Source organism: Anguilla rostrata, chromosome 1 (genome assembly GCF_018555375.3).
Source record: "Anguilla rostrata isolate EN2019 chromosome 1, ASM1855537v3, whole genome shotgun sequence".
Classification (NCBI taxonomy): domain Eukaryota; kingdom Metazoa; phylum Chordata; class Actinopteri; order Anguilliformes; family Anguillidae; genus Anguilla; species Anguilla rostrata.
Genome location: NC_057933.1, coordinates 67614613 through 67631521, shown reverse-complemented (window position 1 = coordinate 67631521; position 16909 = coordinate 67614613). Strand labels below are relative to the sequence as shown.

Sequence of the window (16909 nt, the reverse complement as noted above, 5' to 3'; positions counted from 1 at the left end):
TTTTAACAGGGCATTCATTCTGTAACTCAGGATGTTGTAGACTGTATAATTTCACATTAACCTATTATCCTAAAACACTGACTTTTTTCTTTTGCAGACCAGCAGTGTTGACTCATAAATTGGGGGTGTTGTTAATTCAACTCGAGCAGAGTTTATATGACTTAACTTTGAGCATAGTGTACTCATATGAACTCTGTAAGAGTTGATTTAACACTGAAAATTTTACTGTGCGGCTACAGTTAAAAGCTCTCTCTGAATGATCATTGACTCAGGGTTCTATCACTTAGTGGTGAGTGACTCCTCGGTTCACTGTTATTGGTTGTTGCTGGCAACAGACAATTCAAAGAGAGCATGTCACAAACATCAGGCCACCACAATGTCGATCCCTCAGAGGCAGCCAGCTGAATCAAACATGGAATAGCCACCCTTTGACACAGAGAAAGTATCATAGCTGACAGGAATTAATTGCGTCTATTCCCCATTATTAATGCTTGACTCATTACACAAGATGTTCACCTGCCAACTTTTTAAAAGTGTGAACTCTGATTTACCATGAAGAAAGTAGACATTAGGAGCCAAAAGGCTGGAAGAGAGAAATAAGTATTTTATTTTTTGCAATAAAGCACGTTAATACATCAGTTTTATATCTAAAACAATTGTTTTCATTATCATATTTTCTATCAAACCATGTGCAATATTTTTATTGACCAGACAAAACCAAAATAACTCCCTTCTATAATTATTTAGTCACTCAGCTACACAATTGACAGGGATATTGACAGGTTTCATCCAGATCGGTATTAGGCAGGACATAGAGGGAAAGGAATAGAAAGAAGGAAGAAAACAAGGAATTAAATGGGATTACATCTGTTGTGAAACCCAGATCAGCATTCCACCTCCATGCTTTTACATACTCTTTTGACAACTAAAACCATTTTGTTTTGACAGGTCTGGGAGAAAAACAGGGTCTGCAACTCTCATTCTGTTTTTTGGTTCAGACATGATAAATTTTGATGTCAGCATTCTTTATATTGTTGTGAGTGCAGATGTGACAGGAATGATAAGCCTTGCACGGCAGTTCTCATGACTTCACTGTAGCAGACGTTCCAGAAGGAACTGTGGGGGGGTGGGTTATGGCTCCAGAAAGGGCTTTTAAAGGAAGAAACAAAAAGAAATGTACAGATTTTGAAATCTGATTGATGAAGATAGCTATGTACTCTGGGCCCTGCACTTTATATTCTAATTTGGCTGCTTCCTTTCAGCTATTTCAATAGACAGTCAGAGAGACAGACAGACAGACAGATAGATATCCATTGGTATGAGATTCCTATGAATATACCTTATTTTTCACAGTTAATATGACTGTACCCATTACATAAGGATTTAATGAGATTTTCTTAAGTGATGGAATATATCATTAAGGATTAAGTGCTTGTCGAAAAGTACTGTTAGGGCAGTCAGGATGAAGTCAAGCAGACACAGATTTAGCTCAAGTTTTGTTAAGAAAGCATTGTTTCTGTGCTGTCAAAGCAATTTTTCTTTGGAAGAGTTAGCTGGCTGACTCGGAGGATATAGAGTGACAGAAAATAAGACTGCTTTGTTGATATGGCAGCAGATGCCAGTCACATTTTATTTCCAGTGTTTTGCCTGAAACTACCGGACATCACACATCTCTGGCATTATTGTGCCTGGCACTGAAGGTACCACTGTGTATGAGCCCATGAATAAGACCCATGGGAGAGAACATCATCTTATTATTCCTATAACACTATACATGCATGAAACAAAGACTTAATTCTTCTAAATTGGAGATCTATAGCAATACCCCAAGTATGAGATCTCAAAGCTGAGATAAAGGCTGATGTTATATTATGTACCCAGTCCTTAAGCCTGAATTGGCAGGGGATTTTACTATGTTCACAATCCTGTGCATGGGATGACAGATCAGCAAGCTGTCACTCAAAAGGGTGCACACTGACAGGCCAGGGCATTGGAGACTGCATGTGATCCATAGACAGGCAAGTATTCACATGCACGCACACACTCATGAACACACATGTGCACGCACGCAGGCACAAATACACATAACACAAAATGAAGGGCCGTATCCTTTCAAAACACACCTAATTCTTTAATAAGATCAACCACATCCAATAAGTTGCCCTGCAAGCCCAACTAATAAATTGCAATTAAATTTCTGTTCAGTGTAAGTATTTAAATAGGTTATCTTGACTTTGCAGTGGCTGCAGACTCCCAGTGTGAAAACATTGTAAACAAATTACACCTCACTTCTTTTAAGAGTGAAGGACGGTACTCATCCTCCATCGGAATCCATTAATTGTACGCTGGGCCTCATCTCAGCCAATTATTCTTCATGAAAAGCTACCCCCAAAGCTAACAGTCATGATTACCTAATTGGAACTGCAGATAATTAACACAAGCTAATCAATAGTGCCCTGTTAGAAAGGCTTCAGTCAACTTTCAAAATCTGGTTTGTTCATATTCAGTGTGGTACTTTCGACAAAGCACAACCTTCGCTGAAGACAAAATGGGGGATAATGGTTACAGAAAAATCAATTCTAATTTCTACTGCTACACAAATTATTTTCAAAGCCAGACATTGCAGAAAAATGGAAGCCTATAATCCTTGATTTCAAATCCATACTGGATTTGTTTTCTTATAATTATTGTTGTATATCCATATACTGTTTAGTTTAATGAATGCATATAACTTATGGCAGGATAAAAAATAACCGGATGGCACATTGGCCTCTAATTCTTATCAAATGAAAGTTTGAGTATAATCAAAACCACCCCTTATTCCTATTATAGACTGAATGTGAGGCTATGGTTGAAGGCAAGTGTGACCAATGCATGGGTGCAGAAGATCTGATGTGTGGGGGTAGAAGCGTCATTAAACATTTTAATTACCATCACCATCAAAAGCTTTGAGATATACATATACACACACACACATATACAGTGTATATATATATATATATATATATATATATACACACACATACATATATATATATAATTTATGTATATACATATACATAAATAATTTCAACAATAAAAATTTAATGTATAATGAGATAATGTAATAAATGTATCACATGGTTTCATTTGTCCAAAATGAACATATGGTGTGTTTCCTTGTGGTACTCACAGCTGTATGTCATCTAATCATACATCATCAGCACTGTTCTCTTTACCTCAGGCTATTATTTGATAGAAAACAGCTAAGCACCATGCCAATCTCCGTTTCCTGTGGAAAATGCAGCTTGTGAACCATATCAGATGGCTTTCTAATTTTAACCAGCTGATTTACAGATTTTTTGTGTGACAAATTAGATGGCACATCTTTTAACACTATAAGGTTGTCTGAACATCACTGCCACACGTGTGCATGAAAGTTGCTAATTTGTGATTAAGACAGTAGCCATAAAATGTTCAAATTGCTTTTAAACACTTCACCTGGGTATAATACAAGCCAAATTTGTTATCTGTTATCAAGGCACGCACAGAAAAAGCAGAATAGACAGAGTAGAGGTTAAAGAAATGGAAAGAAACAAACACTGTCATTGTTGATACTCATTAATGTGGTTGTTCAGAGGATAGTATAGATATAATTAGGGGCAAATTTTGATAAAGATATAATATCGCAAGATGAAGTCTCCTGCAATATGACTTGGTGAAAACGTATTACATAATAAAGCAAACGGTGTAATGCAGATGCACATTCCATACATTGCATTTAAAGTAATGTAACATGCAGAAATAACAGCAGCCATGTTGGGGCTATATGCTACAATGGTCCACAATTATCATAAATTGACTCTGAACTATACTGGCATGGGAAATTAACTTAAAATTGCACCATGGCTGCCAGTACTCTAACAATATTACAGACAAAGGTTCTGTGAATATGACAATTTTATTTTTTGTTCCTTAGAAATAAGACCCATGTTTACCCACACAATATACCTAAATAACTTCCAAATTTCCTATATGAATTGTAAAAAAAATCCATCAATAATTAAATTATTTCAGTAGACAATACATTCTTGCAAATACTTAACTGTTCATCAGTATAAATGGCATGGTACATGGACTTACTAATAAAACATTAGTCCTGTATCCTATCCTTTTAATATAAGTACATAATTACCCTTCCTCTAGCTGTGTTAACTGACTACCGGCTCTCATAAAAAACTACCCATTAAGATTTTATGTGCAACAGACACAAAGACTCATGGATCTGTATAGACTGTCAATACAATTTCACTGCATCTCACACATGTAGTTTAAAATGTTTCTGAATGCAAAGGAAAACTGTCAGCTAGACCTGTTCTACAACCACATTAATTATTATTAGCCCTCCTAATTAACTCACTTTGATTGCATTTTGAATTATTTCATAAATATATTTGAACGTTCCATCAATATTTCTCACACTACAACACAGCAACAGTAACATGTTTTTGAAACTGAAACCTATCATTCCATTTCAATTCATATAGCATTTGTGTCCACTTCATTGCTGTGAACTTTGAGTAATAATACAAACTTGATTCCATTACAATGAGTTATTCAATGTGCATATACATGGAAATGCAATTGAAATTCATAACTATCGTACAAAACAAGTGCTTACCAATATTCTACAATCATATCCTGCTAATCTAAAGATAAATAAGAAATTCCTTCTCCTGGTGGGAAGTGCCATTATGAGCTGCAAGCTGAGAAACCGACATATAAATAGGATGACGTGATGAAGTGAAGAAATGTATATGCAGCAATGTGAAATTTCAAAATAGTACAGATAACAGTTGATTCTACTACCCAGTTTATTACAGGGAAGTGTAATTAGCTGGAAAAGGTCTGTTGTTCTTGGTAATAAGCTGCAATTATTTTGTCACAAACATGGCATAACATTTGTTTTTTGGCCTGTCTTGTTGGGATTCATCCAAGTGACACGGAGAGCAGAATATCATTTAGAATGAATTTTTGAGCCTTGACGTTTGACTAACTGCCGTGACCAAAGGTAAAATGTAAGAAGCAGTTACAGTTAATTCTGGATATATGGAATGAAGCCTGTGGTGTATTGGTAATTGTACAAATGCACCTACAAACTGACAATTATTCAACTCAAGGTGAGAGATGAAAGCCCTTCACATGCCTTGAAAGGGATGCTAATTACATTCAGTTTGGGAGAAGTATAGTACTAAAGTGCCCACAAAGTGTGAATGCACTATAAGATTAATGTAATGTACCCATGGAGCCTCTAGGCCTGTGACTTATAACTAAATGGAGATAGACAGACACACTATCACATATTTGTAAGGTCATTTTATTTCCATTTTTAATCATAAAGGACAAACAACAGTATTGAATGAGACTTGATTTAAAATGTCTCCAGAGGCATAGCCCACTTAATAATAATTAAAAAAGGAATTTTAAATTGAAAACCCCAGATGGGAGATTTTCTTTATTTACACTGTGCAATTCTAAGTATTTCAAAAGCTATAGTGGCTACAGCAGACACAGACTATATTCCCTTTCCCATGTAATCTATGAGAAATGAAACAAAGCTACACTTGAACTCACATCAAGTTGGCTGCCCATTTTGTCTTCTGTGATAGTAAAGATTGAGTAAATTAAAATGTTCCTCCTTAAATTTAAATATACTGTTGACTCTGTCATGATACACGCACACATGAACTGTACTGCTTGTATTGCATAAAATTTTGGAAAATTTCAATTTTCATGCTGGGGCTGTGGATGTACATAAAAACACAAAACAGGAGTTGTTGACTTTTTCCTAACACTTACTTGGCTGACAATCAGAGGCAAATTCAAGTGTAGATTGCACACCTCTCCATAGAAATTCTTCTGTGATCCAGGCATGTAAAACAAAGTTTTCATGTAAAGCAACTGTTTGGCTCAGTATTAAACATGAAAGCAGTAACTCAGGCCTAAAAGGCCTGATCGGAGTGTTAGAAAGCAGAAAATGCAATAACAAACAATGATATCCACAAGGCTGAGCCGGCTAGTGCCATCTCCCTGTATATAAGTACCTGAATCGCTGAAGAGGAGAAACGGATGCTATAACACTGCACTTACAGTACTGATGCAACGCCTACACCTTGTGTTCGCTCAGCAGCTAGACAAGTTCATTTCAGAGTTTCACTGATTCCTGCAATGACCATGGAATTAAATCGGGAAAAGATTACATTTCCCCATTTCCTACGTCGAAATTGGGAGTGCAAGTGTGAAATGAGAGATGTCTTCCAAAACACCTGCAAGGGGATTTTAGGGATGACAATTTAATGTGGGGACAGGCAGGGAGGGGCTGTTCACTCTTTAATCTGTGGACTATACCTCCTGGCATGCTATTGATAATATGAATGAACAGCAGAAGCTGAAAAACAAGAATCCCAACAAATAACCAACATAAATAGGAACAACAATAAATCTGCGGCCTCTAGCTGGCAGTTGCAATGCCGATCATAACAGCCTCACACATAATTACACTGTCCTGTGGTTTGAGGATATCAAAAGGGGTAAGGATAAAAATACAAATCCACATGGCTATGACACACCTTGACAACAAAGTTAAAAAACAAAAATAAAACACAATAGCGTCTTTACTTTTTCCCAATATACCCCCATAGCACATATTAAATAAGGCACACATTTACACATACAATTAAAATTTGGCTAGTTATTATTCCTTTATTTACACCAATAGCCACAAAGTTAATAGTAATTATAATCATAGCAGTCTTTACTACATTAAAATTAAGGATTTGTTCTTAAGCGGGTGTAATCTGCTTTTAAACCTGATATGACAATACGGGGGAAGTAAGTCTCAAGTTGTTTAAAATCCATCATGAAAATCTGGTTTGGTTTGGTGGCGAACTATTTAGGAAGCCTTCTTTTCGAGGTATGCACTTTCATTTTGAATAGAGTAGAAACAACCCTTCTGCTGCGTTTATGAAGTAATAGCACCAACTTCTCAAAGTACTCTCCTGCCCAAACGTATGGTGGTGGGACATGTTTTGTCTTCACAGAAAAGCAGTTCCGGTTTAATACTTGTAGTGCCAGTGCCACAGCAGTACAGTGAAGAGCTCCCTTTTGCAAAGGCAAAAAATAATATTGTAAATTTTGGTCAACTTACTTGTCCTTGACCTCATTTGTCCCACACAGACTGACAGTCTCTCATTCAAGGGTTTTGGAGCAAAAGCTTGGCATGGGAAAAATCACCATTGTGTCAGCTTCATGAAAATGGAGCCACCATCTCTCTCCTCCCCAGCCCAGGACAGATCACTCTTGAACATATTTGACATAGTGTGATGCCACTGGCTGGTTATTGCTCAGACACATTCACATAACTCTTATGGAGGTAACAGAAGTCAGTAAGACAGCTAGACGATTCCACAAGTGTAAGTCTGTTGAGTAAATAAGGCAAAGAAAGAGCTGCCTCCAAGGAGTTCATCAAGCTGTTCCATCGGTTACACAGACTGTGTATATGCATGTATCCATATACTGTGTAGATATAAACACACATATATACACACACATGCATAATGTATATACACATTATAAGAGGGATCAGCATTGCTCAACTGCTTCAGATCAACACATAGCTTTCAGCACATATAACAGTGATAATTATCAAGCTCAAGCCCAGTGTTTCACCAAATCAAAGCTTTTAAGCTTCATTAGTAATCTGGGAAGGTTTGTAGTACCTTGATAATGAATCTGTTGGTAGCCAAATGTATGTAGTCTCATGGGTCTGTTTTTCTCCATCTCCCCATTCCATCACCTTTCCATAAGTAAGTTGTTAAAAAATACCAATATGGTACAAAGACATTCATCGGACGTGGACAAAACAAAATCAGTACAGGTGTGATATTGGTTATTTCGACTGCAAAGCACACTTGCCAGTTTATATTTAGGTCTTGCCCCTTTCACCCTTTATGAAATTTCTGGGTGGCTTTTGGGGAGGGAGGGATTGCCTCTCTTCCCCTCAGTAGTTGAACTTTCCATGTGGGTTGACAGGGGAGGTGGCAGGGATGAAAAGTGGCTTGGGCGGAACGTCTGGCTTGAGGGAGGAGGTCCGGCGAACAATGGCGTCCCTGTGCATTTCGGGCTGCTCGTAGCTATGCTGCCGCATCAGGTAGCTGTTGGGGATAAGAGGATGGTGGATCTCACAGGTGCTGCCCGTAGAGTTCATCCGGGCCAGCAGGGGTGGTGGCTGGTGCCCGCTCCGGTGACTAAAGCTGTGTTGACGTGGCACGACCCCTCCGTTCGACATCTTGGATGCAGAGATTAAGGAGTTCCTCTGGGATGAGTGGCGGGATATTCTCTCAAGGGTGGATTGTGGAGGGGGCATTTCCGGAGGGACATCCATGCGACGGGTCAGGCTGTCCCTGGGCAGCGTGGACGAGCTATAGTAAGAGGCAGACTCTGTTTCTGGAATCTGTGGCTGAACACGATTGGTGAAAACCATCTGGCTCCCGGGGGCTGGAACTGCGGAGGTCAGTACAGTTATGTTCTTTCCCCCTATGGCACTGACTTCATGAACATGCTTGAGGAGCTCATCCAGTGGCGTGATGTCCATCGCCTTCTGTGAGTAGCAGGGGTAGGGGTGGATCATCATCCGTTCAACATTGGGGATCTTTCTCTCCTCCAGGTGGAGAGCACCCCCTAGGGCCTGTCCATTGACTAGCCCATGGCTGAATGGGAAAACCTGTTGAGGGATCCCAGAGCTGGGCCGAGAGCTGCTCATATGAGGCTTACCATCCTTTGCATTATTGCAATTCTGGTTCTTTTCCCATTGGTTCTTGAAGGCCTTCATGCTCTTGATTGGAAGCTCAGGGGTAGAGTCAGGGGTGGGCAAGCCTGACAGCTCAGCATTGTGGTGGTGGTGGTGATGGAGGTGATGATGATGGTGGGGGTGGAGCAGTTCCCCCCCAGCTCCAAACCGGCTATTCCTGCTGACAGGGTGGTCCTTCTTGCTTGGGATGAAAGAGTTGTACAGCTTTGGTGAGGACACCTCTAATTTCTCATCCTTATTCTGGCTGTCCAGAAGGCCATTGAGCTTGGCCAGGCTGCGCAGGGATAGCGCATGGGGGATGGGTGCCTCAGGATCCTTGCCAAGACGCCTGGTCTTATGAACATTGTGGTTACAATAACAGGAGACCAGAAACCCAGACAGAAATGCACCCAATACAAAGGCAACCAGTACACAGGCAATCAGGAGGGTGTAGTGGACACTGTGGTTGGACTTCTCTACTTCAGGAGGCCGTCGAACACCTAAAGATACAGAAAGGGAGAAGGAAAGTAACATGAATAACAATGTAAATTTATGACAGGAATGTCATCTTTGGTCTATGTCTTCATGCAACAAGGGTGTCCTTTCATTCCGACTTTGAAGTTCGAAAGCAGAAGAAGGATTGTGTTAGTGAAAGGTGTACAAACAGTAAGGAAAAGCAAGACATTTCTGAGATGCATTTTTCTGTTATTAAATTAAGGAACCATTCTAACTATGCACTCGGCTTGGGTCTTAGGTGTAGATAATGATAACCCGAGGTGAGAAATGAACGTTGAAGGTGCCAGGAGGAATCTACCAATGGGACTGGAGTATATATTCAAGTGTACGCTTCCGTGTAAGTACCTCTGGAACTTTGGACTGACTAAAAACACAATCTAGAGCAACTCACAGAAAGCACTTCACCACCCTGTTCACTTCTTGATGCAGGTATGAGTGAAACTGACAGAAACTGGAACTGGAGGCTCTCCAGCTCTCGAGGACCTCACAGGCTTAGGATTTTCACACAAATGACTGAAATGACCTCAAACACTGAAACCCCACAACCCGATATGCCTCATGGCCACCACTGAATTAGGGATGAAGATACATGTCACCTCTTGCAATCAGAGCTCATTTGCGGATGCCCTTGCCATCTGTGGTGTCGGGCCCCTCTTTGCTCATAATAACAGTCTCTGTGAAATAGATTAGTGATTGGAAGAGCTTCTGGCTGCAAGGGTACAAATTGCAGGTGTTGCAAATGGGATCATTTGTTCATGTAATGACTGCACAGGTTAGATGGCATAATGGAGAGTGATAGTAGCAAGTGCAGCCATAACGATGATGCTGATGGTGATCATGATGGCAAGAGAGAGAATGGCTCCATGAACTTCATTTGAGTCAATTGCAAAAACACAAAGAATGGAACAATAGGTCTAAAGTTGTTTCCAGTGCTTTTTTTTTTTTTTTTTTAAAAGAAGAATGAAGAATACCAACTAAAAATGTTTGCAAGGTGAAATTGTAATAATACTCTTTTTGTGCAAAGGTAATGAAAATATGGTTAGATCTCAATTTTGAGAAATCTCTGATAATTTCTGATATAGTGTCCAATTAAATGTTATTGCATTGAGATGAATGCCGACAAGTAAATTATCATCAGAGTAAAAACATCTGATGCAACTATAAAGTGCATATGCGTGGTCCCCTTCGGTGTATGTCAGAAAGGGACCTCACAAGGATGCAAACGCTGGCAGTATCCCAGGACAGGTATTTTTAGGCAAAGGGTATGGGTGGTACAGTGCACTATGAGTACGTGTTAAGCTGAGCTTCATCAGTGAAAGAGGAAATGCTGCAGGACTGGGCCTTCTGCAGCTGTGAGGGAAGAATAGCATTTGATTATGAAGATGAGCCCAGCCCCCCCTCCGTCCCCCTCTCTCTCAATATCTATTATGCTCACACGCACTATGTGCATCTAACATCACAAGGGAAACAGATGGCTCACTTCAAGCATAAGCTGTCAAGTTAATAGCATTCTTCTTTGACCATTTTAAATGTATGATAGACGGATATACGGCAGCATTCATATCAGACTCATATCAGCCTTGTTTTCTTGAGACAGCCTTCATGTGTTCATCTCCACGTGGCTCTGTATACTTCCTACATTGAGAGGTTGATGGAAAACGATGTTCCCCCAGTAGCTGTCACTCATGGGATCACTCCATTAAGTGCCAAGTATGTTAACAGCAGAGTAAAGCACAGATGGTTCATTGTACTGTAAAAAGAGGAGTGCACTAACATGAAGGACTGCCATGTAGATGCAGCCCTCTGCAGACTTCCTTCAAAGGTCATAGGTGTATCATTATATTGTTCCTTCAGTTAATATGGTTTTATTGGGTGCTCACCGTAAGGCAGAACTCTATAAAAACCCCACTCTGTGTATGCATACGGTAATTCACCAAATATAAAACAAATGAAAAACAAGACCAGTGCCTCAATTTTCAAAGTGCAAAATGGTGAAAAATATTTCCCAGACATTGTTCAAATATTAAAGCAAATATAATGGAAATGAATATGCTGTTGAATGGGCTATAGTATATATCTCATTTTCAAGCTGTGCGCTACCTAAATTAGCATGCCAAACTGTTTCAGTATGCACATGCCGAGTGGCAGAAAGGAGAGAATTTCATTTTCTAGAGACGAAAGTTGTGCCAATGTTTCATTACATTACATTACATTACAGGCATTTGGCAGATGCTCTTATCCAGAGCGACGTACAACAATGTTTCATTTTTATATTTTAAAAAAATATATCAATGAGTTTGGTTGGTGAGATGTTATGTTGCCATATTATGTACAGGACTCTGCATGTTCCAACCAGCAGATGTCAATCTCAACCACCACAGAAATATAATCATTAGCTACTATCTTAATTGCCAGGAGTTTGCTCAGTCTGATGTCATAATTGAACCAGTGAGCAACTCCATTCCAGCATAAGCAGCCAAGCAATTCTGCCTTGACAGCAAGCCATTTAGGTGATGAACATCACCAATATTGCAGCCTCAGTTGTTATCCCAAAACTGAACACCACTGCAGGCACAAAACAAAGGCTATAAAATTAAACCAGCCTTAACTCACCAGCATGTTTGCATCAGTAGACTAAATTGGAGTTGGAGGCAGGGGTTTTCAGCTGAATAACATCTCAACACACTGTCCTTCCTTTCATCTCCACATTTTGAGCATGAGGTTTGGGCTATCAGAATAGCTTGTGTCATATCAATTGCTCATGCTCTTAAGCCCTACAGTCCTAAAATTTATCTCTGGGGATAGTGCTTCTGCTGCTAGTTGGTAACTAGTCAAAACGTCACTGAGCACATTCTGGGTCACTTGGACCTTGCAAGCACCTTGTGCTAGCATAAGCGCTATGCTAGCATACTTATTACTGTCACTATGGTGACAGCTAGCTCAGTTACTACCACTATTGACCCTTTTCCCCCAGGCTGTAGGAACTGAAAGAGGGCAGGAACTATTCAGAATGGGGACTACATGGCTGGAGTGTGTTCATATTTGCTTTTCCACCGCACCTCCAGAACTGTGAAGATTTGGCATGGTAGGAGCAAGTGACAGAAAAAAGTGGCAGTTGCATTTAATCAGCTATGTTTGATTACAGCTATCTGTGTGAAACAGTGACGCCTAGGAACAAGGCATCCAAGCAAGTAACCCAGTGAGAAATATACGGTGAATATTTATTTAATTATGTTTATACTATATAACAACCATATACAAGTCTGATGAATTGATATGATGGCAGAGAGGTCATACATATAAGTCACCGATGATGTAAATTAAGTAAGAAAAATAACAACCTAATCATAGTAAACTTATCAAATTATACTGTTTTTATGGCTAAGGAAAGATGAATGGCCAATTCACTGGATTCTCAGTAAAATTCCATGTATACTCTACTGTATTATATACAGCTGATATCCACAGAAGTGCCAGATGCTGTACTTCCCTGTCTGGAGAAGGGGGCCACAAATCGTGCACACATCTACAGTAATTCAGGGGGAAAGTAAGTGCATGAAGAGCAGGGCGCAATAAATATAGATGTGACAGACTGCAATGCATCCAGAGCGGAAGTGTGACGGGTATGTAAAATATATTTAGCCCCGTGAGCGGGTCCGGGCCGACGATTCCGCAGGCCCTTGGGCTCGGGCCGGGAGCTGCAGATGTGTCCCTGAGGCGGCAGGGTAGCATGTGGCACTAATGAATTATGAAGTATTCTTTTGCCGGGGAACTGCGAATCTTTACCGTCAGCCCCCGAGGCGCTGTGAACGGTGACTCAATGCCCCCTGCGGCAGGTGCCCAGACCGCGGTCACAGACCTCACGACTTACTGAAGAGCAGCATATTGTCTCAGAAGCATGAGTCAAGCAGTGGTGCGTCAGACACCACAGTGAAAGGCAAGCAGGAGGTATACAGGCCTCCACACGCGATGCACAGCTTGTCAGATTACATTTAACGGACCTCCCCATGACTCCGCTGGTACCTGTAGGTGACATATGCTACCCCTTTCAAATTGGATTTAACACCCACCAAAACACTGAGGACTCAGTGTGCTCCTGGATGCAGCTGTTTAAGTTGTGTAATTCCATATTGCCACTGTTCATATTCAGCTCTGGGCTTTACAGTACATATATATATATATATATATATATATATATATACATATATATACATGGAGCAGTGCCCATCAGGCACATGGATTGGGAAGAGTAAACACAAAAATTCAGTGACAACCTCTAAAATCAAAACAAAAATGCAAAGAAAAATCAAGATCTGCATGTTTGCATCAGTTTGATTACACTTTTCAAAATCACAAGTTAAGCTAATTTGTGTTCGCCGCTTGTTACATGGCAATTTATTTTATCCATTTCTCGTTTTAATATGGTCTTGACTCGGCTGCAGATTGATATAGCCATAATGTGTAAACGACAGGCCTAAACATTAGGGATGCTCACGGGTCCAAAGACAAAGGTAAACAGACAGATGGGCTCAGAGGAAGAAAGCGAGATGGTATGAGAAGAACAGATTGTGCGGGGGAGAGACAGTGATTGACAGATTGTCAGGCTGCTGAGTTTAAACGCACTCTCAGAAGCAGCTGCGCTGTGGGAACGCAGGGGCCGCTCACGGCTCTTTGATGGCGCCCGCACCTCGGAGCGACGCTAAACCACTACATCCACAACGTTAAAAATAACCCACACTCCGCATTACACAACCGAACCGAAGTCACGGAAGAGCTTCCACCAACTGGCCAGATTAATTGGTAACAGAGTACATACAAGATAAAATTCATTTATCCGCTGTTTTCTTCCCCCCAGGAATGATTCAGCTTTATTTATAACGAGTGGTGAAGATGATGTGACACTGCAAGTAGGGAAAACAGTTCACACAGTACCATCATACTACTGACAAATACTACACAGCTGTTATTCAACTGAAACAATAAATGACATATTTGAAAAGCTTATATGTGATTTTTGAGGGACAAGTTTATCCTGGAATAATGATTTGAGGAATATTAAGGGGAACCTGCAGGCATAAGTGTTTTTTAGTATTAGCGTAGAGTGGCATGTTTCAGTTAAATACTGAAAAGACCACTGTTCATCATAGCTCATACGGTACATTCCACCACAGGTCAGGAGTATTTCAGAAGGCATTGTGTAATCATGGATCTCTGATGCTGCAAGAGATAGATAAACGGTCTTCACTCATTTCATATGGCCATCCAGAAAGATATGTTCAATATGAAACATATCTCTTGGGGGCAATAACTTTCTGCTGTGTCATCATTTTCACCGTGAGAATTTTGCTGCACTTCACACAAGTGGCTTCAGTAACACAGCACAGCGTGTCCCATCTGTAGACAATTGTTGTATTCCATTTATGCCAATGTTTCCAGAACTGCCTATTTAGTACCAGATTCTCATGGCTGAGGACACCGTAATGGGAAACATTACCGGGTACTTCATTTAAACTGGGCTACAGTCAAAATGGCTGGTTTCTACGCATACAGGCATGAAATATACTGATACCAGATTTAAATCTGTGGATACAAAACAAAACAAAAAAACTGATTAGCTCCTCTATGTGAATGGACTGATGTGGTCGAGCTTTGGTTCTTTCAAACAATGAGTGGGTGATCTTTATATAAGGCAGAAACATTGGAAGGACATTACAAAAAAGTGATGTGACAGGAAAATTGAAAAACGTTATTGTTTTTATGATCTGAGAGTGATTGTTTGAGCTTTCAAAACTTTATTTACTATATCTTGATGTCAGACACAGTTAGTTCTGAGATAGACTGAAGATTTAGATCTAACCTCTGCTCTACATTTGAGTTCACAGTAGAAAAAGTTTGCATGGTAAAAATATTGTGTTCAGTTTATGTATTCTACATATTCTATACTACAATATGTACATTTCTGAAGCTCGTTTTATTTCTGGCCTATTGGTTGTAGCCAATCCTGATAGACAGACATATCTCAAGTGATATTTACCTACTTATAAGAAACAATTACATTTGACATAGTAATTTCAGTTCACCTGAAAATTAAAAATCAATCCAATGCATTTACAAATATAAAAATGCTAATTCATGATCACAAACCAGAAATCAATGCATTTTTCAAAGCCAGCAAAGCAAAGGTACTGAAGCACCATTGATCTCCAGCAATTGGAGGTTGCAAGCATATCATATATAGAGGAACAGTATTATTTCAGTGGAGATCCACTCTGATTTCCCCATCAAAGTGCACTTCACTACTAAGAGTAAAGTAGCAACGAACAAGGGTTAGGACAGAGTCTCTAAACCCACTCCTTGAAGAACTTTAAATTCTTCTCTAGAAGCAAGTTTGGAGACCACTGACCTGGACAAAAATCAGCTTCTTGCATGCTTTTTAGCCCACGTAATTTCAAAGGTATGGTCACATTTTAAGCCATGGATAGGATTGACCCAGTCAAGCATTGGAAACAACATGAGGGCAGAAAGATTGAGGCGAAAGGGGGCGGGGATTCAACGAAAAAGCAGGGTTATATTAGTCGAACCACAAACAAGGCAGAATCATTGGAAGAAATCCCCAAACAGGGAGGAGCCACACCCACAGGGACCAGCGAGACAGAGGAGGGGGAGTCTGGACAAGACAACTGCGCAAATGGATCTCTGCACTGTGAGTCTAAGCTGCATCATCAGACTGCAAAATGTTAAGTCATTGCTATTAACATGTTACTAGTGATCACGATCATCTGAGGCTTTGTGAAACACTTAAGTAGAGTTTCAGTGTGTTGTCTGTCATGAAATGATATGAAACAAGCAAAGCCCATGACAGCTGTAGAGCTTGTGGTTCATGTGACCTTGTTATCCAGCAAACCCACCACAGCCTAAAGAACCATGACCCTATCTTGCACACATCTTCTGTGACAGTTGAGAGTGAATTTCTGTCCAAAAGTGGACATTAGATCAATTATGAGGAACAAATAACTTCCATCTTGAATTTGCTGTTGCATTAACACTATCAACCTATGCATTTAGGACATTTAATCTCATAAAAGAATACAAACCACCATTACATTTTCAAATGTGTGCATAATTTTTATTTATTTATTTATTTTTTTACAAAGGAACACTAAGATGAATGGTGGAGCTAATGTGGGAATGGCTGCATTTCATTCATTCTTTTTCCTCCAAGGGCAAAGATACAACTTTTTGTACATGGTGCCAGTGAACACCCCCCCCCCCATTTCCTGGTGCATTAATAACCCTAAAGCTCTGAACCCCAATATAGTTCATCTCTCTTCTGTGGAGAAAAAAGTTCAGGATGAGTTCATTTTCTTCTCCACCCACAGTGTTTTAATGAGTTTCAGAACCCTGCTTGCTTGCTCTATTATCGAGTTGTCTGCTACTTCCTTTCAGATAAATCAGCTTCGGGCCAGAGCCCTCGTTCAGCTTGGTTCATTTGAATATGCCAACGGTCTGAGTGAAGGCCAATTTAAAACAGGAGGTGGGAAGAGATAGTCCCTGACACAGATAACA

At 40.0% G+C, this 16909-nt stretch overlaps 1 protein-coding gene across 6 annotated transcripts in view; it reads right to left on the bottom strand.

The window, feature by feature from the left end:
- Positions 1 to 5340: 5340 nt before the first annotated feature.
- Positions 5341 to 16909, bottom strand: part of sema6cb (semaphorin 6Cb) — a 119161-nt gene continuing 107592 nt past the window's right edge. For all 6 annotated transcript variants that reach the window (XM_064351992.1, XM_064352022.1, XM_064352029.1 and 3 more), the window contains one exon: positions 5341 to 9327. In XM_064351992.1, the coding sequence (XP_064208062.1) occupies positions 8039 to 9327 (1289 nt within the window). In that variant the 3' untranslated portion in view covers positions 5341 to 8038. The remainder of the gene's footprint in view (positions 9328 to 16909) is intronic.